Genomic DNA, 27,046 nt, shown 5'->3' with positions numbered 1-27,046 from the left:
AGCAGGCAGAGATACAAATGTCGAGAGCATCCAGTGAGAGATTTATGGCCTGTGGCAATGGTCAGTGTGCTACCACCGTTTCTCTCATTGGCCGTCCTATCGTCCTAATGTGAAGAAACAAGCGAACAAAAAAACTCAATCGACAAATCATACGCAATAGAAACAATCGCTGTTCATCGATAACTTGTGACAAGGATTATCCCAATAATTTTATTGTTCCTATCCCAATCATACATCGATTAGTTTCTTCCAATATTTTCATCATTAGCTGCACAAACAAGTGATCAGAATACCTTTCTAAACTCTAATCTTTCAAATAAGTGTCTGAAAGAATACCGAGCAGTAAATTGAAGCTGTAATTTGAAGAATAAATAAATTTATATTTTGGTCTCTTCTCCTTTTACGTATTTGATTAGTTTTCAAAATATTTTTAAGCTTAACGTACAATGACTGAAGTTTTATGAGTTTCGTGTGGTCTTTCGAAGATGTGAATGATTAAGATTAAAAACAATTTCTAGGCTTTATTCATGTTTATATTATTTTACAAAACTTCATGCTTCTTCCTGCTGCATTATTTATTGACAAACTTTCTACTTTATCACAAAGTAGCCCAGAGTCCTTTGAACACAGCTACTATTCAATTCACTCTACCTTCATTATTCCGTGAGAAAGAATAATTCCATTGCAGAATGATCATTTAATTTACGCGCTTAGTTGAGTAACATTTAATTGTGCTTTGGTCAAATGAAAATTTATACAGTTTTAATCAAGAAGTTTTGCACGAGTATATTATTTGGGAAGATTTTAATATCCGCCAATATGGCATATCAGCGGCCACAACTAACTAAATGCCGTTTTAATCAATAGTTTTTACAATTTTTTCATAATTTATTACATATTTACATTCTTTGATTATCTTATTTTACTTCCTATTTTTGCTGGCAGTCTGAAAAACATTATCAGTTTAATTCTTGAATTAGCTTTGTAACTAAATAAATGCATAAAGTTAAATTGGCTCGTATATTAAATCTGTTAAGGATTTTCAAGCAGAAAATGAAAGAAGTAATATAGGCTAACTATTTCGATTTTCTCGTAAAGCTCTCAATTTAAATATAGTTTTATATTCTTCCACTTTCGCATATCACGTATAATATATATAAATGTAACTATAAATAAGGGCACCATTAGCTGTCCGATCTATTTAATTAACTCATGCAATAAATCCTATTTTGGAGGCCATGATTTATTACCAATTTGCCGGACCATTTTAGAAGTATTTTAAAATTGACAAGTGTGGAATATTGGAAAGGATTCTTAACCGAACAAAAGAGGATGAGGCTCAACTTGGTAGAAAAGTATTTCGCACAGAGGAAAAAGTCTCGCAATAGAGTTTTATATAAAATAGATTTTTTATGTATTATAAGTGCATATGTACAGTATTGCTATAAATTGCTTAAAATCAATTAAATGCTTTATCTTTCTAATTTCTTCTTTATAATTGATAATTATTTCTGTACAACATATCCTATATGTATTGGAAATCATAATTTCTCCTCAATTTCTAAAAATTGACAAATGTGTAATCTTGCAAAGGATTTTAAACTGAATAAAGAAGAATGGAATAAGTTATGAGTAAAGTAATAAGTATTTCAGAGGAAGAAGTTTTGCAATAGAGCTTTATTAAGTAGATTTTTACGTGCTCTACCAGTATCGCGTATACGTAGCTAAAAGCTCAGCTAAATGCGTTTCCCTCTGCGACGATAAGTTTAACGCCCGCCCGACAGACCTACCGCGGTAATTCCCACCTGAATCCGAAATCTTACTTTAAAAATCTCAAGGCATTAAGAGGGGGGGGGGGGGGGGGGGCAAATATTTCTTATTAAAAGTGACTCGCCACAAAGAGAGTAAAAATGTTTAATTAAATCAAAGAAACAAAGTTTTTATATATCTAATATATACGTAATGAAGTCCATTTTTTAAAGTCAGCTATTCTATAAATATTTTCTTGGCTATTTTATGAGTGCGTGTCAGTAATTAATTAATGAAGAAACGTGCTCGAGCGCTATTGCTAACGAGATCTTTCAATTTGCGCAGGGAAGACGAGCAAATCATCGGATCCTATTTGGAAATCGAGGACATAACCCTGGAGGATTACGGGGAATACAAATGCGAGGTTAGCAACGGCGTAGACGAGGAGATTATTCTTCCTGCTCACATATACAGACAAGGTAAGAGAGATACAAGTCTATGATCAATATTCCCTCTACTTTCTATTGCCAAAAGTCTATCGATTTCTCATCGAATCCTCTATAGACTATAACCCCGCTTTCTGTTTCTCTCTTGATAAAATCACCAAGATATACAAAATTAGGTAAATTTTGTATTAAAAATTTGCTAAAATGAGTGGCATGAAAAGGAGTTCCAACTTATGGGGAATAAAAATTTTAAATTCAAACAAATAAAAATTATTAAACTCTGATTAGACAGCTTTAGAAAAATAATAATATGTTCTTTTAATAGACGGTTATAACATAAAAAAATTCTCTTGTAGTCGAACATTTCACGATGAAATATGGACAAAACCCCTGCTTTTTATTCTTTTCAAATATGTAATTTTTTAATTATAACATAACAGAGTTTTGTATTTATTTCAAGTGTATAAATTTCTGAATGTAAGGGGAGGAGAGAGGCGATATGAAATAATTTCATGTTTTGATTGTTTGCAGAACCACAATTCACTCTAGGATTGCAAAATGGTTCCTGGAGAAAATCACTTCTTCTGGCAGTATTGGTTGTGGTGATTCTGCTATCTATCGGTGCATTCTATGCTCGCTGTTGGCTTCCGCTGGCATTAACCTGTCGCGACAGATTTGCTCCCCTTGAGGAAAATGGTAATTATCCTTTGACTCTTATATCGCATTGTTGCTTATGTATACATTTTGAAGAATTTATAAGTGTATTTGTTATAAATTAAACTTTGAAGAGTGTATAATACAAACACTTTCTTAATTAGATACCAATTCGATATTTTACTACAGACACAATTATCACATGCAATCATTTTCAGTTTTTTTGTTTTTTAATCATATATTTCTTCCTCCCTTCTATTACTTCTACACACACATATACAATACAGTCGAAGGAAATGATAATTATTAGTTTAGTCTACTCCTTCTGATTTTGTCACAATCTTTTCCCACTAACAGCCTCTCGTCTGCTCTTCTTCCAACCTTCAACCCCTCCAAAGCCTATCCATTATCCACTATCCACTATCATCCCACTATCCTTCCTTCCTTCCTCAATCTTGAAGCTTTCGTCGTCGCCATGCCTCGATATTAAATCCCCACTAGTCCAGCAAAATTCATGCTTCACTACCAAAAGAGATAATCCACTAACGTCAAATTGCAATGTCAAAGTTAAACAATATTAAACCGCTGTTACCAGATTCTGAAGCATCGCTGCCTTAACAAAATTCATGCTTTCTTACCAAGGATTTAATTCATTTAGGCAAAATTGCTATATCAGATTTAGCACAGAGATCCTCAGTATTAAAATTTTAGTCATCATTTTATTATAATATTATTTTGTTTTCACTGATCCAATTTGACTTATATGATTATCTCTATTATATATATTATATAATATAATTATTCTATTAAAAATAATAAATAGAATTTTATCAAAAGTCACGACAAACTGCTTTTTTTTAATCATAGTGCTTTTGTTAATATTTATGTATACTTTCTTTTTTAGAATAGGAAGACTTGTAAGAGAAATCTCTGCTAGATAATAGTCATACAATTTTTGAGTCTTTTGAATTTGCTAATGAAATAAGATTCTTGTGGAGTTTCTGCTGGTGTTAATTAACATGAATTCTGTTATTTTAAAAAATCGCACTTTGCGAGAGACAGCGTTCTCTCAGGGATTGTTGTGGATCCTTTGACGCAAAGTATAAAATTACCGGAGTACTCCGTCGATTCGAAGAAAGTCTACAATGACTGCGAAACTTTCATCGAGTTCATTTTCGCTTTGTAATTTGGCAAAGCGTGCACGGTCGTATCATTGTGTTGCCACATGCGAAGCGAACAGTAGAACTATAATGATAACTCGTCGCTTGACTGAGCTAATGTTGCAGGTCAGAAGAGAGAAGCATGGAATTCCAAACCAGTAACAAATTATACTATTAACTTTTCTATGATCCTGTTTTAAAACCGATATATTACTCTGTTAACCATACCTCACTTTATTCCAAGCCTCTCATTCAAAATTATCCTCTTTATCAGTTTAGCTTGATAAATTGTTTCTCCCCTGAGGAGAAATTCACAATAAAAAAAGCTGATCAAATAAAAAGTTATACTTTCAAGCACATGATATAGTTATAAAAATTACCTTTTCCATCATACACAGTGAAGAAGGACTTGACAGTGTATTTTTTTTAAGCTCTTCAACTAATAAAGTTTGTGAGGTAAAACTGGACACACTTTTGGTACTGCTTTAATATTAATAAAGAATTGTTAGCATAGGTTTCACAAAATAGAAAATGTTATTTTCCATATTTTATTTTTATCCACATGGATAGCTGGCATCAATCACGAAAGAGCTCGGATTTATTGCGATTTTCACGTTTCGAAGCTTCATTTATATGCCGAGGCAAACTTGTCAGCTTGTGCAACCATATATTGTACATATACGCATGGGGCGAAGCTTGATGATAAACATTTTATAAGTTACAATTTCCCGCTTCACTTGCTAATTCAACTGCTGGTCACTATCGACTCTCATAAACCGATCATTGTCAGGATCATTTCCTCTTCGAAAACTAATAACTTTCCGTGAATATCCCCATTAACTTCGCTCTCGGCATTTCCATACAAGTGCCAATCGATTTATCTATGCGAGACAAGCCCCATCGACTGTGAAAATATTTCTATTCCATAAATTAATTCAGGCCCAATTGATGAATCGTTGATCAATTCACTGATTACTACTAGTCAAATTGAATTAATGGTTAATGTATTTATGAGAGGTATCATCGAATTCATTTTATCAAGTGATTTTATAGCGAAGAGTGGTAGTTCTGATTGAGATTGACCTAGAAGTAATAAATGAGGGGGACTCGGTAAAAATGGAGAATAGATGGTATCGTGGGATAAAGTATAACGAGGCTTTCGTGCATATGGGGCAGGAAATGATTCACGAGGCTTCCTTGAAAACGAGCAGTTATTTTCATTCGTACCATGCCTTTAACTCGGGCTCGATAAAACGCTAGCTTGAATCTCCTAATCGCATAAGCAACAATGTGATGGTTCCTGCGATGGCATGCACGATAGACTACCATCAGCTTGACTAGGCCAAGGTCGTAGCTTATTTTTCCATTATAATCATTGATATTTAGGGTACATCCAATCGACAATATCAAATCTCGAGGGTGATACATCCATTATTTTTTTAACAGAATTTAGTATGATCGATTTTCACTATATACAAATACACACGGTCTGTATTAAAGGGTGTGTTCTTTCAAATATATCGAACAAAATCGATGCTACACCAGATATCCATCGGGATATCTATTGATAAGCACTATCTGTTTAAAAAAAACAACAACGATTTAAAGATTTCCATTATTACACATGCAGTTATCTATCAAGTCACTTCTGGGTTAGAAAACTCTTCCAAAATATAAAAATAGCACAGTGTCATAATTATATTAACAATACTGCATTAATACACGTTTATCTTTAAAAATATCCTATTATAAATTAACCGAATAAATCAGCAAATATATCGATAAACGACTATTTGTGTCTGTTTATAGGGAAATGATAAGTAGACAAAATTATTTAAAAGCTGGAGCAAATATTTCAATCAATTTCTTGCATTGTTTGGCAATGAACCATATCCAGAATATCAAATCACTATACAAAATCGTCCTTCTCTCTAGCGTTTCTTTATTTTGCAACTGTAGAAGGTTGACGAGATAAAATTGAAGTTCTTTTGAAAAGGAAATTACTACAGTTAGCTTTCTATATGCGTATAGTAATTGATAATTTGAAGATAATACCTAGGTATGGTTTTAGTCCCCAAGGCAGTAAGTTAATACGATAGCATTGATTCATTGGATTTTTTTCTATTTTTGTTGCAGATGGCAAAGAGTTCGATGCACTGGTTTGTTATCACGAAAAGGACTCGAGCCTGGTGGTCGGTATAATAATACCCACTTTGGAGACCAGATATAGATATAAATGCACTGGACTCGAACTTTCTCACATGAGTCAAAACTGTAAGTTTCACCATTGATCTTTTGCAACGAAATTTATAATATTCTTCAAGCCCTCTAACCGAATTAACATGGTTAAGAGTTACGACAGGACTTATCTCTGATAATTATAGTATTTGTTCTACGTATGTCTGAAATTATGACAGCTATACTACTTCTCTCTGTGCTTCCTTACATATTTATAATATAATTTAAATTACGAGCTTGTATTTACATTAAGGGTAAAAGTAGTGTTATGATTCAATAATTAATTTGAAATAGTATAACTATTCAGTATATATATTTATATATAGTGTATAGGGATTTAAATTTGAGAGTGTGCTCTGTTTGTTACTGCTGTTGGTGCCTAATGGTATGGTATACAGAAACACATGGCGGAGTCATGAAATAATAGAGATCCTTCACGATCACGGAAATCACAACTGAGAACTCGGTAAATTGAATTAGAAAGTTTTGCCGCTTTCTCGGACGTCGAGTGTCTCGTTTGTTTGCGAGAGACAGCAACCCTGAATTAGGTGTACAAAGTCCAATTTCCTGTTTATAGGACGGCCCTTTAGAGACGCATCAACTTTGAAAAGACTGTCTAATTGTCTGCTGTAGTGAAGAAAACGCGGTACAGCCCAATTTTTTTAAAGATCTCACTCTTTTGAACTTTTCAAATCCTATTAAAAATAGCAATTTAACTAACGAAAACTTTTCACATTCCAACGAACGCCGCAACCTTATTTTGCAACTTGTTCTATTTGTATCTTAGCTTCTTTAAGTTTTGTAAACATTCACTTTTATGTCTAAAGATAGGGAAAGAAAGCACAACATAGAGAAATAACAAGCAGACCTTACAAAGCCTTCTTGTATAGAATTCTCACGAGTTTAAATTAGTTCAATTTCTTGTTGAAAACTCTTCTTGCCTTAATCCCGACAGGACACGCGTTACCATGCTCAAATTTTCAAGCATTTAGACTTATTCGTACAAATTACATTAATTAACTTTAATGAATTGAGTATAGTGATTTTTCAAGACTTTACACAGATTAGAGCTTTATAAAAGAGAGAAAGAGAAAGATAGACGGAGAAGTATCAACCAATATATTCAAAACTCTATATAAAGTATGTAAGATCAGTTTATAAGTGGAATAAAAGATATTCAAAAATATTCTATAAAATATCCAAACACTCGTGCATTTATCTTTCAAGTACACAGTTCAAAATCTATAAAACATAATAAAGATAATCAATTGGATAAAGGATAATAATATAATCGTATACATATATCAATGCAGAAACATTTTTAAATTGCATACATAATTGGTGGTAGGAATGAATAATAGGTAAATGAGGACAAACACAGTTAATAGTATCATAAAGCCAAGTTTATACAAGTGTAGGGCAAACTGTGGAAAGACTGTCCATCGGATATACGGCGCGGGCGTTCTATTTAGTCATGTTAGAGGGTAAGTAGACCCAGCCAAACTTCCGGCCAACTATAATAACACGGACGTTTCCACAATGTTACAAACTAATTGATTTACATTTACAACAATAACTTTCAGCAAGTTTAAGTCGCTCTTCGGATAGATGAAAATTACTAGACTAGCTGGAATGCACACCGTACCTCTCGCCAAATGAATAATATCTATCATTTCGTCAAAAACTGTACATCAAAGAGACAGCAATAAAGAAAAAAAAATGCAGTCGTAATTAGCTATTAGAGTGATGACAAAATCACAGTCATTTTTATATTTGTCAGTACTTACGAAATTAAGCAAAACCTAATAAAATTTTTTACAAGTTTTCGAAGAAACGCGAGTGGATAAATTAAGCGATAATTTCTCAGCTTGGTTTAAACAAATTATTGGATTTGAGAACGTGGGTGAATAATTTATATGAGTTATCAGGTGTGTTTTAAAAATTGTCAAAAGTATTAATAAGAGCTTATCGATTGTTGCAGGGAGTATGGAGATTGGTCCGCATGGTGGTACAGCAAGGAGGATAATTTTGGTGCTGAGTCCATCCTCGTTGGGGAACATTTGGACGGACTCTAGCGTGGGGTCCGTTCTGAAGCAGATATCGTCGTTGACGAGTCGTTCCATAGTAGTGTCCCTGAAGGATTTGCCCAACACGACGACCATCGCCAAATCAAGAAGAGGACCACAGGAGGGTCAAGTGGATTTCACAAGGCTAAAGATCCTCCTTTGGGAGGATGGTGGTGGCACTGGCTCTGGTGGCTACAAATTCTGGTACAAACTGAGATTGGCCATGCCGCCGATACGTCCTATATCACTGGAGACCGGATGTCAATCCGTAGCCATGATTGTACAGGCCAATGGCAAATGTGGACAGCAAAACGCTAGATCAAGAGAAAGCCTCGAAGTCCTTGTTTAAAGAAAAAGCAAGCAAGAGCTCTTTACACGTTTTGCTACTAGTTGAAAATGGCTATGCTTCCGGTTTCTTAGATACTATTGGTAACCGGATGTCAATCCATTATTGTACAGTAATAATATTGTGAAAAACAGGCTTCGAGGTTTCTTGTTATTGGAAAATAGAAACGTGGTTTCGATAAAAGTTTTGCTACTACTTAAAAATGGCTATGCTTCCGGTATGCCAGATATTATAGGTGACCGGATGTCAATCCGTAATCATGACTGTACAGTAATAATATTTTAAAACGCAAGCGCCTCAAGGTTAGAAGAAGGCAAATAAACCAAATATACACGAAGACCCGAGAAAACATTTTGGTACGAGTTGAAAATGGTTACACTTCCGGTACATCAGATGCTATATATTAGTGACCGGTTGTCGTTCCGTTTAATGTATAACGATATTGCAAAATAGTTTGTTTGTGAGAAACCTCAAGGCTCTTGTTTATAAAATACAAAAAAACTGTTGGATTCGCAAATTTAACACGTCCACTTGTATCATCATCATCATCATCGTCATTATCATCATTATTACCGTTACAATTATTATTATTATTAGTAATAATAATAGTAGTACTATTATAAATATTATTACTATTATTGTTTTTGTAAGAAGCGTTTAACCGATAGTTGTGATTGACGTCTCTCAGCAGCTACGAATTGACCCGGCTCAGACGACCAATTCTACCATTAATCTTGAACATGAAGTTCCTACATTGACCTTGAACTTCAAAGTTAATCCATGACTTTCTACGACTCGCCGAGGCCTCGAAACATCGGTAAATCAATCAAGGAAACTGTTACGTGTCCATTTTTTGGATTTGACCACCGAAAATCGTTCGGCGATGTAACTGAAAGCTTTGGTAGAACCGATAACGGTGTTTCCGTGCTATACAGAAGACTGTCGAATTAAAACGTTATTATTCACTCAGTGAAGATATCAATCTCCAAATATATTGGAATCTCTCATTTTTTACGCGAATTAACTCTATTAATTCTTTTGAGACAAGCTCGTATCTATTATGTACAGGTAAATGCCATTTCTAAAAACAAGCTAGAAACTTGAGAAGCTTCGCACTGTTCGCTCATTATGTACGCAAATCAAATCAAAGTATTTTCCATCAAGGAAAAAAATTGCGGAAATATAAGACATATCAAGTTTCGCTTCTCGGTTCGAAACCTATTCATTATTACCTATCAATTTCTATTTACATATTTTATAAACAAAATAGCAGTAGAGAATTTCTCTGGATATTAACTACGAATCGTTCAATAGCAACGATTCATGGAAACTTTATTGGTAATTATACGACGTTAGTTCTTTAATGTCGAAATTGTTGCGATGCACCTGGAGATAAGTGAACAATTCACTGATTACAAGTAACAGAGTTGTTTTCCGGTTGTTGCTGTTAGAGAGAAAATAATAAAAGACGCGAAAGCACGTGCATTTTCGCAGAATTTTTAGTTCCAATGAATGAATGTAACGCGTGCGTCAAGTTTTTATATTCAAGCATGAGTCTATGAGGCGTGTAAATGATATTAATTTATATATAAACATTTGGGACCCAGATACAACTGACAGTAACGAGGAATAAGATATGGAATGATTTGATTTATGGCTTCTCCTCGAAAGAAATTTGTCATTTGGAAAATTTTTACCAATCGGTGGCAACTAATCGCTTGGTAAAAGTCTTATTTAATGTTACTTTTAATTGGGTCTGAGCCCTAACCGAGGCTGTCTCGTATAGTAGCCCTACAAATATACACTTGTATACTGTATAGATTTCCATCTTTTACAACAATGTTCGCTCGAAAAGCTGATTTATTTAGAATCATCGCAGTATTGTATAATAATCTTGCGAAAAAGAAAACATTGCGAGAATATAATGATACGAGTTGTGCTGCGTGCCCAAATCATTGCATTTCTATTACATGGAAATATCGTTCTTTTTACCTAACGGTGACTTCAGCTTGATTTCAATCCATTTTGATCAATTTTTCTACTTTGTAATTTATATAATACATATTCTTAATTTACTCAACGCCACAACATTTTTTTTATATATAATACTGCTATAACCTAGTGACATTCCGCTCTATTTTGTAATAACATGATGAAAATAGGAGAGATCACTGAAAAGTGATCTGTTAATTTACTTTCAAAATAATCTGATGTGAATTGCGATCGTTGAAGATATTTATAATCCAACTTTACATATATTTTTTTATCGACAGTTTTAAAATCATTAGAATAATTGCAGCAGCTAATTAATTTTGCAGATAATCATTTTATATAAAAATACAAATCTATATATAGTATAGTATAGCAGAAGTATAAACGAGGACACCTCTGTTATAAAATTTGGTGTTTTATGGGGGGAAAAGGTTTTGCGATTCCTTCGCAGATCTTTCCCTGTATATTTATACTTTTCATTTCATGGAGTTCTATGTACATACTACAAAACATTGGCTTTTTTAATTTTTTATTTATTTGGACAATCACACGATTTACACAACGTTTCATAGCAATTTCACTGCTAATGCGCAGCGTTCATAATTTAAGTGATCTGGCCTTTTAGTCATTTTTGCTAAGCTTCTACGTTCAATATAATATATATATATATATATATATATATATATATATGTATACATGTAAGTACAGATACATTTTTCAAAGTATATTATTTTCATTGATTTATTTGCAAACAACTGACATCATTATTTTGTAACGTTCAAAACATTTTATACTTATGCATATACTTTTATACTAAAATTATTTCATTTGTACCGAGTTTACTTTTATATTTTACTTTAAAGAATGTATCTAAAAACACACGTGAAAACGAAGGCTACTATGATATATAAATAAATTTCTAATCACAGTGTAGCTGTTATCTCTGTATTTGTAATTGTAATTGCATTCTTATACGTAAATGTAATCTTTAACTTTTAAAAGTAACATCAGGCAATTATGCAGTGAGTTTATTTTTATTGTTATTAATTGTAATCTCTTTACTGTCAGTATTACAATACACTAGTGTACTTGTCTCGCCAGTATTTGCTTAGATCTTTTTTATCACGGGCAATTATTGCGAGGCAAGTAAGCAGAGTATAGGTGTAGTGTTATATTTGTTTAACAATAAAACCATGTGGCTGATTGGCACTTGAGAACATATGGGACAATTTCTGCGAATGATTTCATTTCCTTGTTCGTTTTTATATTGCTAATAAAATTCTAAAACATGTTCACTTTATTATGTATAACCTACATTTCAAAAGTCTTCTCTATTGTGATGTGCAACTGATATATTTGAAGAATTTTATAGTTCACTTAATTGGATAAAAAATGAGTGATATTAGAGAGGTAGTAAAACTAACAAGACGCTTCTATCATAAATAATTTTGTATATTTATATACATACATAGATATACCATCTGTATAATATTTGATTTACGAACATCAGATTACATAGGCACTTGTACGTAAGGCAATTAAATATCATCTAAAAATAGGACACTATCTCATTAATTTGATAAATTCATTAACAATAATAGACAAAGTATTTATTCAAGTACTCTTGCAGGACTCACTCTACGAGTATAATAATCGGTATATGTTTAACGTAAATCGTTTTTTGATTTTGTACAATATATATATACCGATACATAAATTTCAACGAGTATAAAATTCTGACATATACATACAAACTGATCAATTTTATCCATTCAAAACCTTCGTTTTCATTTACACGGATACTTTTCAAAACTGTCTATTTCGTATAACCGAAAGGCACCGCTTTTTCTATTATTTTCTACATATAGCACCATTCTTGCAATGATAAAACTGTACAAATTGATGAAAATTCAACACAAATATTGAATAGTATATTATTCTTCTATCTTACTGGCATGCTATACGGAGATGCATAAATCATATTAATAACAAAAATTTCTACAATTAAATATTTATCCTGACATTATAGGAACAGAACATTAATACAGTGTGAGAAAATCACACCAGTGTATAAAATACATGATAATACTGTATCCTCAATTCTTCTTCTTTCCTGAATTATGAAAGGCTCATTTTTCAGACTTGTCCTATTTTAATTAGATCGATCGGCAATAGAAAGTACGAATCAGGCTGTAGAGTTTAGTAAAATGTTGAATTCACGAATGTAGAAAAATATGTACATAAACCGAGCGTTTGAATTAGCCTCAGAGCATAAACGTAAAAATTTGAATAGACCCATAATTATATAAGATACCATTTTATTATATTTTATCTTTTTAGAACTCTTTTCTACTTATAACCAAAAAGACATTATATCAAAAAATTGATCTTCTATAGTTACAAAAATAATAGAATTTTTACGATGAAGCTCTAGGGTTAATTAATGTAAATACCCTGTATATGTCTCAAACATGATATTCGTGTATGAATTACAAAACCGCTTAAATCATCTTCAATTTATAGTGTTGTAGTATCAACATGAGTGGCATAATAACTCTCACGAGCAAATGTTGTCAGTGCTTCAGCCATCGATTTTCCAGTTTCATTTACCATACTCTTTAAGTATCCAGTTTCCTTTTGCAGCAATAAATGTGGATGATCAAATTCCTATAGAAATATATGCATATTGATATTGAAATATTATATATTACACAAGCAAGACATTGGCGGTACGAGAATTAATCAAACACAATTAAAAATTATAGTATCTATATTAATAATTTGCAATTATCATTCATAGATTTTCTCACGGACAAGCTTTACCGCTTGAATAATTTTGTCTAACTAATGTCTTTACTATTTAATACGATAAATATTTTACTCACCACTGCGGTACCAGCATCCATTACCAAAATTCGATCATTATCCATAACTGTATTAAGTCGGTGAGCAATCGTAAGTACAGTGCAATTTGTAAACTTGTTACGAATTGTTTTTTGAATAAGTTCATCAGTGCGCGGATCAACATTGGCTGTAGCTTCATCTAAAACCAGCACAGGATTGTTCCTAACAATGGCTCTTGCCAAGCAGACTAACTGCCGTTGGCCCACGCTCAAGTTTGAACCTCCTTCATTTATGTGAGCTTCCAATCCTGCTTCTCTAAGCTCAACCTCTTCTAACGCTTGCCATAGAACACTATCCGGATACGAATCGAACGGGTCTAAATTTGAGCGCAATGAACCAGAGAACAAAAATGGTTCCTGAGGAATTATGCTAATTTTTGAGCGAAGATCGTGCAGTCCGATTTCACTGGCATCAACGCCATCAATTTTAATGGGGCCCTCGACATCCGCCAATCGGAACAGTGCCTGGATCAAGGAAGATTTTCCCGCTCCTGTTCTTCCAACTATACCAATTTTTTCTTTCGGTTTAATTGTAAAATTCAAGCTCTTCAATACTGGCGGTTCTAGCGGTGCATACCGCATAGAAACACCCGTAAACTCGATTTTTCCTTCTTTTGGCCATTCGCCGGATGGCTTTTTATCAGGTTTACTTTCAAGAGGCGGTTCGCTCTGCACTTTGCTAAACCAGTAATTTAAGGTTAAAATATTATTAATTTCAAATATATCATAAAAGTAAGAGAGTTTTATTCTTACCTGTACTCAAGTATACGTTCTACGGAAGTCATTTGATTTTCAAGCTCTGCACTTTGACGCATACCCCATTGGAACATACCGGTAAGACCGATACTTTGAGTAATGGCTAATCCTACATTACCACCTTGCATGGAGCCAGCGGCATCGTCACCGCCGAAAACTAGGAAACTCAGAGTGACCAATGTTATGTATACCAGGCAGAAAATATCCAACCAAAATCCAAAAGCACGAGAAGACGCTATGAAAATATACCAGGCGGAAGAGTGAAGATCCTGATGACGATCAAATTCCTTGACCAAAATTTCACCAGCGCCGAAGGCACGAATCGTTGGCAAACCCTGCATAGTTGCATTCAAATGTGCAAATACCGGTGAACGAGCTGTAAAATTGAAATGTGATTGATAAATGTCTTATTTTAAATGTCTAGTTTTATTGTCAGCGTTTATCGTACTTTTCCGAATACACTCTCTTTACAAAAAGTTCGAAAGGTTCTAAAAAAAGTGAAACAAGAAAGGCGTATTGTTTGAAGAAACTTACTGATGCCTTCCAAACGCTTCACACTACGACTCGTCGCAAGGTAGAATACACGGAGATAGTAGAAAATAATGCCAATGAAAAAAGTCGGAATCAGAAGCCAATAATTGGCCACAGCAACGACAACTATAATTCCAAGAAGCGACAGTCCAATTTGAACACAATCAATCATGGCGAGAGGTAGTAATTCATCGACGGCACCCATATCTTTTGAAAAACGATTAAGTATACGTCCAGATGTATTGGTATTAAAGAAGCGCATTGTCGCGCGACTTATACAACGAAACATTCCATCGTGTAGTCGCATAGACGCTTGCATACACATCGTGAAGAAACCAAATGAACGAATTAACGTCAATGCAATAGTAAGAACAGTTAATCCCGTGTACACATAAATGCAATACTCTCGAGTAAAACTACTCTTCCAGTTCATTATTATCGTACCATTATCCAATTTTGTTACCTGCAAATATTTACAAATCCACTATTAAAAATTTAATAAGTACTAAGATATGATAGTAGATTTTTCTTAATATAAAGTTATTGCTATTACTTTTTAAATAACTGGATTTCAAAAATATCACATAGCTTCTCATACTTTTTCACGGATGCCAAAAATATATATATTATAATTGATTAAATACGCACTACGCGCGCACGCGTATTCTTTTTATTTCGAAAAGTTATTCAAAGTTTTTCTTAATAAAGGGGGATCTGGTGTAAATGACGTTTCATTTAGATTTTATTTTATGAGACGAAACAATTTTCAAAATCTAGACATATTATTTAATAAATACTAATACGTAATGAATAAAAGAATCATTTTTGTTATAAGAAATTCAAAATGACGGCGTAAACATTCCTAATTTCAGATTTGCACTATGCAACGCTGAAATCATTCTGATGAGCTCAAGTTAAGATTGAATATGTTTTTCTTAAAATACATTCTAACACACTTGCATGAATTTAAAGTGTATGAAGAATTTAAACAATAATATTCATTCTTTCTTGCAATTCATTAAGAAAACCAATTATTTTTCCTTTAAAATGATCAAAAATTTGTAATTTTCTTTATCTTCTTTTTTTTTTTAAATTAAGATTCATGTAAAACGATGGAACGTATCTTATCGGAAAACTAATTAAATTTTTGTTTATGTTTATTAGAATACCCTAGACGTTGCACGTTGTCAAAATGATTGTTTCCTGCGGTAGCATGAATTTTTTATACTACAAAATATTCTCTTATATATTAAAGACTCAAAAGCTCATTAAATAATTTGCCTAAATTTAGAAAACTTTTCCAGCTCTTAAAAATAATCTGGGAAAAAATAGTCATTCACATCAGATACTCCCTTTAAATGGTATACAAAAGAAAATCAATGCTTTTAATTCCTTATTATGTTTTATAATGCATAATGCACTTACATATCTTTCTTCCATATTGACCCATTGGGAAATGAAGAAATCACCACCACTAGCTGCTAATTGAGTACCCACGCACAGCATTAATACAATGAAAGCTACGCACCAATTTCCACCAGCACGTAAGTATCCTGCATATACTTGACCAGAAACTCCACCCGAAGTTCGTATTTCTGACACCTAGAATTTGATGTTTTTATTACAAACTGTTCTTTTAATTCAGTAGAAAAAATGACAAAATTGGGATACGTTACAAAAACTTACTTCGTCTGGCTCTTCTCTGGTAGTATCATTTGACATAAACGAGCTGAGAGAAGTTATACTAGCATTACGAGAGTTACTCCTGCTTACCGGTTCTGAGCGTTGCTGTTCATCAGTATTTGTTTGACTTTCTAACAAACGACCAAAATCTACGCCCATTCGGCCTAACTCATCGTAAGATCTATTTAAAATGGTCATTATTATTTAAATTATGTAAACAGAAAAATAATCCACTTACTGAAGTTTATAAACTTACCCTTCAGCTTGAATGGCACCATCTTTTAAAACAATAATTCGGTCAACGTTTCTCAAATATTGCAGCTGGTGTGTCACGAGAATTCTAGTTTTCCCCCTTAAATACTTATCGATGCATTCCTCGAACATATGTTTACCCACATGAGCGTCCACAGCACTCAATGGATCATCCAATAAATATATTTCTGTTTCAGCATAAACTGCTCTTGCTAGATTTATTCTGTTTAATCACATTATGCGATATAAAACGTTTGACTTTTATAAACACTTAAATTAAAAAAGCAAATATTATCATTGAAGTTACCTTGCACGCTGACCTCCGGAAAGGCTGATTCCTCGCTCACCGACGATAGTTTTATCACCATAAGGTAACAGTGTAAAATCCCTCTTTAATTGGCATGCACGTACCACACGGTCATATCGAAATTGATCCATTTTCCTACCAAACAGAATATTCTGTCTTACCGAACCTGCGAATAGCCATGGTTCTTGACTGGCATATGCAATACCTCCATTGATCTAAAAAGAAAACATAACTTCAAGCTTCAAAATAAATTGGATAACAAAGACGCATACCTGCAAATTTCCTGATTTAAGAGGTAATTCTTTTAGGAGAACATTCAGAAAACTAGTTTTTCCAGATCCAACTTGTCCCACTATTGCAATCAATTCGCCTTGTTTAATATTCAAATTCATATCCTTCAAGGTATCTTCTTTGTCTTGCTCTAACCATTTAGCAAAACAATTTTCTAATAAAACTGTTCCATTATTGGATTCTGGTTGATTTACAATATCTGGCTTGCTGTTATTTAATACATTATTTGATTCCTGCTCTTTATTAACAAAGGGTTCTTCTTTGCATTTTTCTACTTCATCGTACATTAAAAACTGCTGCAAGCGTCTAATGGATACAAGAGCTTCTGCTATTTGGGTTATTCCTATTAAAAAATCAATGAGCATATCACATAATAAAGTATAATGAAAATTGCATTATATAAATAGATATGTAACATTAAAATTGCTGTACCTTGTGGAAAGAAAACGGTCATCGTTTGTCTTAAAATATTATAGTAAGCTGTCAGCATAAACACTTTTTCAGCTGTAATTATATTATCATATAAGACGTAAGCTAAAATAGTTATAAACAGTGACATCCTGGTTGTGAAAATAATGAATGACATGGTAACACCTCTAATATATGATGTGGCTCTTATTACATTAATCTCCTTCCTTCAAGCAAGTAAAGAAATTTTACTTTAATTATAGTTAAATTATTGAATAAAACTTACATTAAAAATATGTAAAAACTTACTTCCTTGCTCTTTGAATTAAATCACTAAATGGCTTTTCCCATGTATACATTTTTATGGCCTGAATACCACTTATAATTTCATTTGTTAAACGTACTCTTTCATCAGTCCTAATTGCTGTTTTTAATCTAAGAGTTGATGACTTTTTACCCAAAAATCCTTAAAAAGTCATATATATATTTAAAAAATATTAACTGTGGTTCATTAGATAATTATTATTTTTAAATAAAGATTCTTACCTTGAAGAGGAATGAAAAAAAGTAAAGATGCAACTCCTATAATAGCTGAGATTTCAACTTGATCCCACATAAAATATACCATAATAATTGTTTCCAGAGGTCCAATCCATAAATAATGAATAAATATAATAGCAACATCAAATCTGTTAACATCATTGGAGAGTAAATTGACTGCTTGACCAATTGTTGTTTCTCCTAAAGCAGTTCTTGATAATTTTAATGCTTTTCTATATATAAGTGAACAACAGGCAACACGCATCTTCATTCCCATATGAAGAATAGCCATCATATATGGATGAATAACAAACACATTTATGGCAGAACAGAGAATTATCCCAAATGCATATAAATAAGCCTCTTGTAAGCTTACATTTTCCTTTGGATCATTATAAAAACGTAGTAAGCGCCCAAGAAATAGAGGCTGCATTACCCTGTTAAGCATATAAATAACATGAATAAGTACTTATTCATAAGTAATACATACACAAATATTATCTAGCTGTAAAAAACTTTAAAAATGATATTTCACTACAGCTATTAATAAAATTATTTTCTATTAATTTATAACTATGCAGTTATAACACTATAAGTTAATAATATTATTAACTATTAGATTTTAATCTAGTGGTTCTTTTCAGATTAGAAGAAATAACTCAACAAATGTAAGAACTCAACGTTTTTGACTCTTCCTCTTTATCCAATGTTTTTACTTCAGAGAAGGCTCGCGGCATAATGGGTGGGGCTATTGGGCCTGTATGTAAAGGAACGTATTTAACTTTCAGGGGAGTGTGGTAGCGAATCAGTAAACCAAGGAATTGTGGTTGTAACAATCTAAATATATGGGCAATATAAATAGATAATATATGTTTATTCAAACAGTAATTTCTTAAATATTAATTAGTTTGAAGTTTGAATAATTTTTTTTTTTGAATGTAGTAAATAAAAGCTGAGTAAAACACGCTACTTAATAAAACGCAATTTCTAAATTCCACAATTATTGAAAACATTTACCTGAGTACAATCTCCATAATTGCTAAAGCAATACCATACAGCATAACACGAGCACCAAAACATTTAACCAAAACTTTAAGTAAACTTGGCTCTTTTGTTTTTCTATCAATATCCTTATTGTTCTTATTTGTCCTTGCTTCTCCATTTTGTAAATTGGAACTTTGGAGTTTGTTACATTTTTTTAATTCTTTTTCCCAAATCTCTGATATTCTAGCTCCTAAGAGGCTACTTGTATGTTCTTTAAGCGGTCTAAATAAATCAGTTACTTCGAGATCTCTATGGTAGCCAGTCCAAAAAGTACGTAAGACCCATCTGTAAATATAAGATGCAAATGTTATTATTTGTAATCTTTATTTTATTAAAATGTGAAATACATACAAAAATAAATAAATTTGTATACTATATTTGATTTTTCTTATTAAGAACTTTATCTAAGTAATGACTAATAGACTAATGGAACAAAAAGAAAATGAATCATTTAGTTTAGAGACATTATTGAAATCATTAAACATAGCTGTTACAGAATTTGAGACAAAGAAAATAATTTTAATCTTTAAAAAATAATCTATCATTAGTTATTTATGAAACTTCTGATAATGAGATAGGAGACATGTTTGCTTAATAAAAAATAAAGTATGAAGTAAGAGTATAATATAATTTAATCTTTTTACTGAACAAAAAGAGTATTTTATCAATTTCTTTAATAACTACTAAATACATTGTTTTTCAGTATTCTAAAAACTTACGTAAATGTCAAAGCGCTTAATATATTTGCTCCTTCCCTTGGATGTTTCTTTTTTTCTGTCTGTACTTTGCCATCCATTTTTATGTTTTAAATTCCTGAAAAATATTTACAATTTATGATTTTAAAATTTGTTATATATTAGAAAAGTTTTCTATCAATTATATCTTTATCATAAATCATTCCCGTAGAGATAAAAACTTGTATAATGGTCAAAATATGATATTTGATACTTCTTATCATTTACAAAGCAGGCTGGTAGCCTGATGATATCTATTCACAAATATTCTTCAATTCAAAGAAAAGTTTTTATACAATTTTAAAGCCATACTATTGTCATTGGCTATATGAAATGAAACTTGAAAGATGTATCATTAATAACCATAACTCTAGCCAGATGATATTCAACTATACCTTCAACTATCCATATATACATATTATAATAGTTTAAATTTAGCATCTGTGTAAATGTAGAGATTTCATAAGTAGCACACAATTATATATTATCTTTGGTATAATGACACGCATGTTAATTTAATTGTTTCAAGCAAAATCTAACTTATGCATAAAATTTAATTGCTTAGTTATCATTAACATTGTAACTGTGTAATAAAAAAGAAGTGTTAGAGTAAAAAGTTTAGGAAACAATTATTTACTTCAATGCATGTCATATTGACTGTGATAACTACTGATAACAGTTGGTAGACTGTTCATACATTGATAAGCTTCTTAAGCAAACTTAGAGTGGAAAAAGTAAGATGAACACGGAAAGGTAATACTTTATAATTAATTGTACATGATTATTGTCATATATATATACTTATAAAAGCAGTGTAATATTTAAATGATAAATATAATTTATATTATTAAACATATAAATAAACCAATCAAATTTTGTTAAATTATTAAGAAATTTATATTTTTTGTAAATTAAACTAAAACATATTTACATATTTTTCATTAGATATGAAAAAGAAAAGTCAACTTTGATCTTGAATGAAAATTATAATATATGAATTTAAGTTTCAAATTATTATTTTGTACAATCAGAATTACATAAAATAATAAGCTCAAAATTAAAATAGCTTATATAATTATTAAAAGATTATGGAAAAAGAACTGTAAATTACCAAAAGGTTTATATTTCAGTAACCTTTCAAAATACACACATTTATTTGAATACTTTGTATATTCGTTAGAAGCTACTTTGTATATGAATTCCTGAGATATTTGTACTGTAATGTTTGATTACAATCTACCAATAAAAGTGAAAAAATTCAATTTTCAGAAAAATATTAACACGTTTTAATATAGATTAGGGGTTAAATTTTATAGACTCACTTACCTACTGAAAGTTTAATGAAAACAATCATAGGAATAAATAATGAACTATCAGGATCCCATTACACGAGTTTCCTAATTACTAATTGGATGACAAGCCGAAAACAAGACAGACAGACAGTTTATCAGAAGGTCGTTACTTGAATGACTTGGCTTTCCGCTTTACTATTATTGACTACTAACCACTACTACACTGACTGAAGTGGAATTTGTGGAAGCACTGAATGATGGTGTATATCGCTGGAAGAGATCTAGATCTGATCTGATCTGATCTGACTACCATCCAGAGACCAACGACTACTCAGGCACTCACTCAGCAGTCAGCGTCTCGTCAGTAGTCGTCAGAGACTCAACGTTAACTGTCTCAAAGTCTCAAGTCTCAAACTCTCAAGTAGTCTCAACTCACTCAACTTAGGTGACTTAGGTCTCGGTTTGGGACTCAGACAGAGACAGCACAGCACAGCTGCTGCTATTCACTCCATGTCTCCATATGCCAATGTTCAGCTTCAGCAAGCTAAATGTGAAGTGAACTGATTGATGTGTGTGCTGGCGGCATGTGTCATTGGTTAACCCAGCATACGAACACGTGACCATGGCTATTTCATTGAAATTTTTTTTATCATATCTCAAAAATTTAATCAGATTGTTGTCTTTTCACTATATACTATTGTTATTATGTTGTTTAAATGTCTACCTTTCAGAAAATTTCTTCATCTTTTTGTTTTTTCCACTTTAAAATTTATTATAATTCTATTTTATATATTTCAGTATAAAATCTGCGTAAATTGAGTATCATTATTATTTTTAATTATGCGAGCAAAAGTCTCTTGCTTTATTGAGCCTTTTTGGATTTTCTAGAAGGCTCACTAAAAAATTGAAAGTAATATTTACTTTCTGGACGCATTAATTATAGAAACATTTTTGATACTTATTTAAATAACAAATCAAATAATTTTAAATTAAATAAAATTGCATTACAATTTTTGCATTTTTGTTTTGTCAAATATATATATGCATGAATCTGCTTTTACGCATATACAGAAAATAATTTTAATTGAAATTTCGTAGGCTTTTTGCTGAAATACATTTTTATATACGAGCTGATTGTTTTACAATGTTTTATAAAAATAGAATAGATTTTATCAAGAAAGTTGTTTCTACTCACAAATCTGTGTAAACACTTAACAGCAAGGTATTACCAGATATTGCGTGGCTTTACCAAATACATATACATACACATACAAAATAAGCTCAGTCACTAAAAGTATTAAAGTACTTTAGAATCTTATTACTTTTACTGTATAACAGTAAAATTTAATGCATGACAAAAAATAATATTATAAATAAGTAGCAAATTCATATTTTACTTAGAATTAACTTAAAATAGTGTAAAAAAAGTAATAATAATTTAATCAGTAGATATATTAATGTAGTTTATGTTACAAACAGATTGCTACTTATAGCTGATTTATTTCTTATTAAAAAAATAAATCATAAATAATTATTTATTCAGTTGTGTGGTTTTAGTATTATTTCCTGTTTCCCGCTCTTTCGTCTACGCATGCGCGAAATGGAAAGTTACTTTTGTTAAAATATATGTGTATACTGTATATGTATTATGTATGTACAATATCTACATACGTGTGCCGCGTATATACTACCAGAGATGAAACGGGAGATTGCTCATGCGAGGTCCCGAGGCAATCCCTACCGGTAGGCGGCGCTGGTGTTGGCAAACGCGTGTCTCAGGTCCATCTAACCCGTAACGCCATCTATCGGAAGAGACCACGAAGCACGAGCGTTAAGCTTAGAATAGGGTAAAACATATATGCATTGTTGCCAGAAAGCGGAATAAAGAGAGAGCGGAGATATTTTCTCGGACCTCTCTGTCTTTCTCGCTGTTAGCTTCTAGCAGAAGAGTCGAGGCAAAATCTTTCCGTTTCGCTTTGCCGAAAATCTACCAATATTCGATGTCATTTATATTTGCAGGCCAATGCCTTTATACATGATTTTTTCAGCATATTTATTTATCAGCATTGACTTATTTAAATCAATAATAAATTAAGGAAATGCGTATTTGATATATAATAATTATTTTAACTATAATTTCATCGTTATATTTCGCTTATTTCCGTAAAATCTGAATTTCTTTAGTTTATTATTGATTATTGTAAGTCAATGGCCATTAAAAAAAATTTAATCTTAAAAAAAAAAAGAAAAGTACCGTTCAGGAATCGAACCCGGACCCACAAATCGCCACGCTATTACCTTACTGCCTAGACCACGAGGCTTCTTCAGTGCACCGTAAACAGATAGTCTTTTTAAGGGCTTGAAATCTTCTTTTAAACCATATAAATAAACGAAGAACCGACATCTTTATTCATTATTATTCTATCATAATGGTACACAAATTAAAGAATAATTATATAATGTAGATTTTCAAAATCTTTTCCAATAACCAAGAACGGAAACTGCGAGCGTTGATTATTTATCTTCGTTCTTGGCTATTGGAAAAGCTTTTGAAAACTATTCAAAATATAATTATTCCTTAATTTGTGTACCATTATGACAGAATAATAATGAATAAAGCTGTCGGTTGCTCGTTTATTTATATGGTTTAAAAGAAGATTTCAAGCCCTTAAAAAGACTATCTGTTTACGGTGCACTGAAGAAGCCTCGTGGTCTAGGCGGTAAGGTAATAGCGTGGCGATTTGTGGGTCCGGGTTCGATTCCTGAACGGTACTTTTCTTTTTTTTTTTAAGATTAAATTTTTTTTAATGGCCATTGACTTACAATAATCAATAATAAACTAAAGAAATTCAGATTTTACGGAAATAAGCGAAATATAACGATGAAATTATAGTTAAAATAATTATTATATATCAAATACGCATTTCCTTAATTTATTATTGATTTAAATAAGTCAATGCTGATAAATAAATATGCTGAAAAAATCATGTATAAAGGCATTGGCCTGCAAATATAAATGACATCGAATATTGGTAGATTTTCGGCAAAGCGAAACGGAAAGATTTTGCCTCGACTCTTCTGCTAGAAGCTAACAGCGAGAAAGACAGAGAGGTCCGAGAAAATATCTCCGCTCTCTCTTTATTCCGCTTTCTGGCAACAATGCATACGGGTTTTATCCTAACAGAGAAGCATAGGAGATTCGTGTTAGTTGACTATAGAGCCGTGGAGCATGGAATCCGAGAGCCCTCATTGGTCAATTCCGTGTAGTGCCAACATAAAATAGGTCGTTGCCAACAGATTTTGTCTCTAATGCTTCTCGTAAGTGGAAATAGCAGAAATGTCAAAAAAGTGAGGTTACTAAAGGTAAAAGTAAATATTAATGAAGGGATAATAATAAAGGGTATGTGACAGTAAAAATAAATATGATGTAAAGTCAACTTTAATGTTCAATGTATTAAATAATATTGATTAAGTGTTTTTTAATGTTCAGTTATCTGTTGTAGTGAAATTAAGAGGCTTCGCTTTAGATATGAATGGAGCGAGGAACCTGAAGAAGATGATTAAAGTAAAGTTTCAAGCGATGGAACTAAGAATTTTGAAGGATATGATATTGTTACGAGACCTCAATTCCTGAACAATTTTTCATTGGTGGTAGAAAACAGTAAGTTGAACCACATAATTTAATTTGTTATATTTTGTAAGTCATAATATAATAAAATGATTGCAGGTAGACTGTAGATTATAATTCCAAGTTTTGCTAATTGCGGCAAAGGTTTTTTGATAAATGTGCAGAAGGAAGAGTGATTTCGATTGCAGCTGCAACGATGCATTACAATAGTTGCAGGGATGTATACAATTTCTATTATCACAATTAATAGTATTTATTATGTAGTTTGTTTCAACCATTAAAGAGAGGCATATTGTATTTAAAGCTACGTAAACTAATTAAGATTATAATTTTGTACATTTACTAAAACACATATTCTTTTACAGAGCCATAGCTGGAAGGTACATGAGCTTTTTATCAAGATTCTATGGATTCAGCGGCTTATGATGATTCAGTATAAGAGGTTTATACTCTGGATGTGGGATGCAACAATTTTCATGTTTGGAATACATCAATTCCTGGCTGCAGTAAACTTTGTATTGGCAATTGTGTAAGTATAATAAATATTTTGAAAAATAATTAAATATAATATTACAAAATCTCTCACTTCTCTTTACAGTTATTTTTGAGTTTTCCCTGACTTGATGAAGCACACAGGATGAAGCTAAAGAAGCTATGGTACAAGCTAGGACAGAGCAATAACATTTGTACATACAATTTCTCAATAGACGTTCCATGAAGAAGCTCTGATTTTTAGATCTGTAGGATTATTTGCCAGTATAAACTTCTACCATAATTGATTATAATTTTCATATTACATTGTACACAAGCTTACAAGATGAAATTAATTAATGTAGTTGCTCACTATCTAACTAAGATAAATGTACTTAAGAATTATAATACTATTACTGAATCAATGATTTGTCATCTGTAATTTTGATTCATCAATTTAATTTGTAAAAGATATGTTTGTAACTATATAAATAAATAATAATTTCATGAATTTAATTAAAACATTCTTTATATTATAATAGCTGTAAAACAACCGATTCATTCATAGAGGGGGGGGGGGGGGGGGGGGAGTTCTCTCAAACAAAAATCCTACAATTAATTATAATAATGGGTTTTTATTTTTAAATCTTACAAAATACACACGGATATTCACTCAGAATACAATAATTACTCTATGTTTTAATTACTCATATTCATACAAGTAAATTAAGCGCATATTCTTCGTCCACGCAAAATCTCATTCCTCTCATGATTTCCATTTGCGATTTATTTCCATTTGCTCTTTTCCAAAAGTTACAGACACTCTATTGACTCACATTCAAATCAAATGATACATTTTTTTTTTTTTTTTTTTTTTTACGCTGGAGGGAATCCGTTGAGGACTGAGTGCAGGAGTCTTCTCTTTCCTGCTGTGCCGTCTTCGCTAGCATGTTTTCAGTCTATAAAACGAAGACTTGATCTAAGCAGAAAGAGACATACCTGCTAAACCACTCCAGCGGCATGCAAGCTCTACACAGCCATGTCGTATCACGATATTACCATGTAGGGCCGCGCCGGTCGCTATGAATCGCGCCTTCCTTTCTCAATTCTTATTCTAATCTCGATCAAAAATTTGCAATTAAAGATATTGCTCGAAGAGGCCTCCAGCAACTGCATAACAAAGCTCTATTCGCTTTTCAAAACAGTGTAATACATTCTGCAGTTCTGTGGGTGTAATACTCTCGCACAACGCAATGATGTTCTCCTTTAGCTGCTCTACGGTCTCCATCTCCATATTGTACAGCTGGTTTTTTATGATTCCCCATATTCCAAAATCTAGAGGTGCTAGATCAGGGGATCTAGGAGGCCATTCAATTGGACCATTTTTCCCAATCCATCTCCCAGGATATTTCTGGTTCAAATATTGGGTAACAACTCTAGCTGTGTGGGGTGGAGCTCCGTCTTGCTGGAATGTTATCAATTCCGCCTAAAATGTAAAATGAAGTAGCAGAATATTATTAGAAGCTTCATTCCTTAAAATAATGCGTATTTTAAG

The 27,046-nt window shown here is 32.1% G+C and overlaps 2 protein-coding genes and 1 long non-coding RNA gene across 6 annotated transcripts; 2 read left to right on the top strand and 1 right to left on the bottom strand.

The window, feature by feature from the left end:
• Positions 1-2,041: 2,041 nt before the first annotated feature.
• On the top strand, positions 2,042-11,880 carry LOC136785482 (single Ig IL-1-related receptor-like). Its single transcript, XM_066746525.1, has 4 exons — positions 2,042-2,228; positions 2,727-2,891; positions 6,146-6,283; positions 8,229-11,880. Exons 1-4 carry the CDS (start codon positions 2,042-2,044, stop codon positions 8,660-8,662), a joined length of 924 nt encoding a protein of 307 aa, XP_066602622.1. The 3' UTR covers positions 8,663-11,880.
• Positions 11,881-12,086: 206 nt separating this feature from the next.
• Positions 12,087-22,131, bottom strand: LOC136785483 (probable multidrug resistance-associated protein lethal(2)03659). Its single transcript, XM_066746526.1, has 15 exons — positions 21,427-22,131; positions 20,086-20,179; positions 19,340-19,651; positions 18,329-18,759; positions 18,092-18,248; positions 17,807-18,009; positions 17,356-17,717; positions 17,084-17,298; positions 16,781-16,999; positions 16,528-16,705; positions 16,267-16,443; positions 14,845-15,304; positions 14,308-14,686; positions 13,537-14,233; positions 12,087-13,318 (listed from the first exon to the last, which is right to left on the bottom strand). Exons 2-15 carry the CDS (start codon positions 20,160-20,162, stop codon positions 13,169-13,171), a joined length of 4,017 nt encoding a protein of 1,338 aa, XP_066602623.1. The 5' UTR covers positions 20,163-20,179; positions 21,427-22,131; the 3' UTR covers positions 12,087-13,168.
• Positions 22,132-24,633: 2,502 nt separating this feature from the next.
• Positions 24,634-26,002, top strand: LOC136785481 (uncharacterized). 4 transcript variants are annotated; one of them, XR_010824665.1, is made up of 4 exons: positions 24,634-24,792; positions 24,896-25,053; positions 25,120-25,549; positions 25,619-26,002. It is a non-coding gene; the product is annotated as an uncharacterized lncRNA (long non-coding RNA). The 4 variants fall into 4 exon arrangements; XR_010824668.1 differs by having other exon boundaries at positions 24,648-24,755; XR_010824667.1 differs by having other exon boundaries at positions 24,694-24,819.
• The last annotated feature ends 1,044 nt before the right edge of the window (positions 26,003-27,046 follow it).

Source organism: Prorops nasuta, unplaced genomic scaffold (genome assembly GCF_024137725.1).
Source record: "Prorops nasuta isolate Cenicafe-Biocafe unplaced genomic scaffold, Cenicafe_Pnas_1.2 PNAS00400, whole genome shotgun sequence".
NCBI lineage: Eukaryota > Metazoa > Arthropoda > Insecta > Hymenoptera > Bethylidae > Prorops > Prorops nasuta.
The sequence above is the reverse complement of the archived record's forward strand: the minus strand, read 5'-3'. Positions and strand labels throughout refer to the sequence as shown.

Excerpts from the sequence above, each read along its gene's own strand:
- LOC136785483 (XM_066746526.1), bottom strand. The coding sequence starts at position 20,162 with ATGGATGGCAAAGTACAGACAGAAAAAAAGAAACATCCAAGGGAAGGA. Across the intron at positions 18,010-18,091 it reads TTAATTCAAAGAGCAAGGAA|GAAGGAGATTAATGTAATAA; the intron begins GTAAGTTTTTAC and ends ACTTGCTTGAAG. Across the intron at positions 16,706-16,780 it reads GGTGCCATTCAAGCTGAAGG|ATCTTACGATGAGTTAGGCC; the intron begins GTAAGTTTATAA and ends CATTTTAAATAG.
- LOC136785482 (XM_066746525.1), top strand. The coding sequence starts at position 2,042 with ATGAAGAAACGTGCTCGAGCGCTATTGCTAACGAGATCTTTCAATTTG. Across the intron at positions 2,892-6,145 it reads TGCTCCCCTTGAGGAAAATG|ATGGCAAAGAGTTCGATGCA; the intron begins GTAATTATCCTT and ends TTTTTGTTGCAG. Across the intron at positions 6,284-8,228 it reads TTCTCACATGAGTCAAAACT|GGAGTATGGAGATTGGTCCG; the intron begins GTAAGTTTCACC and ends CGATTGTTGCAG.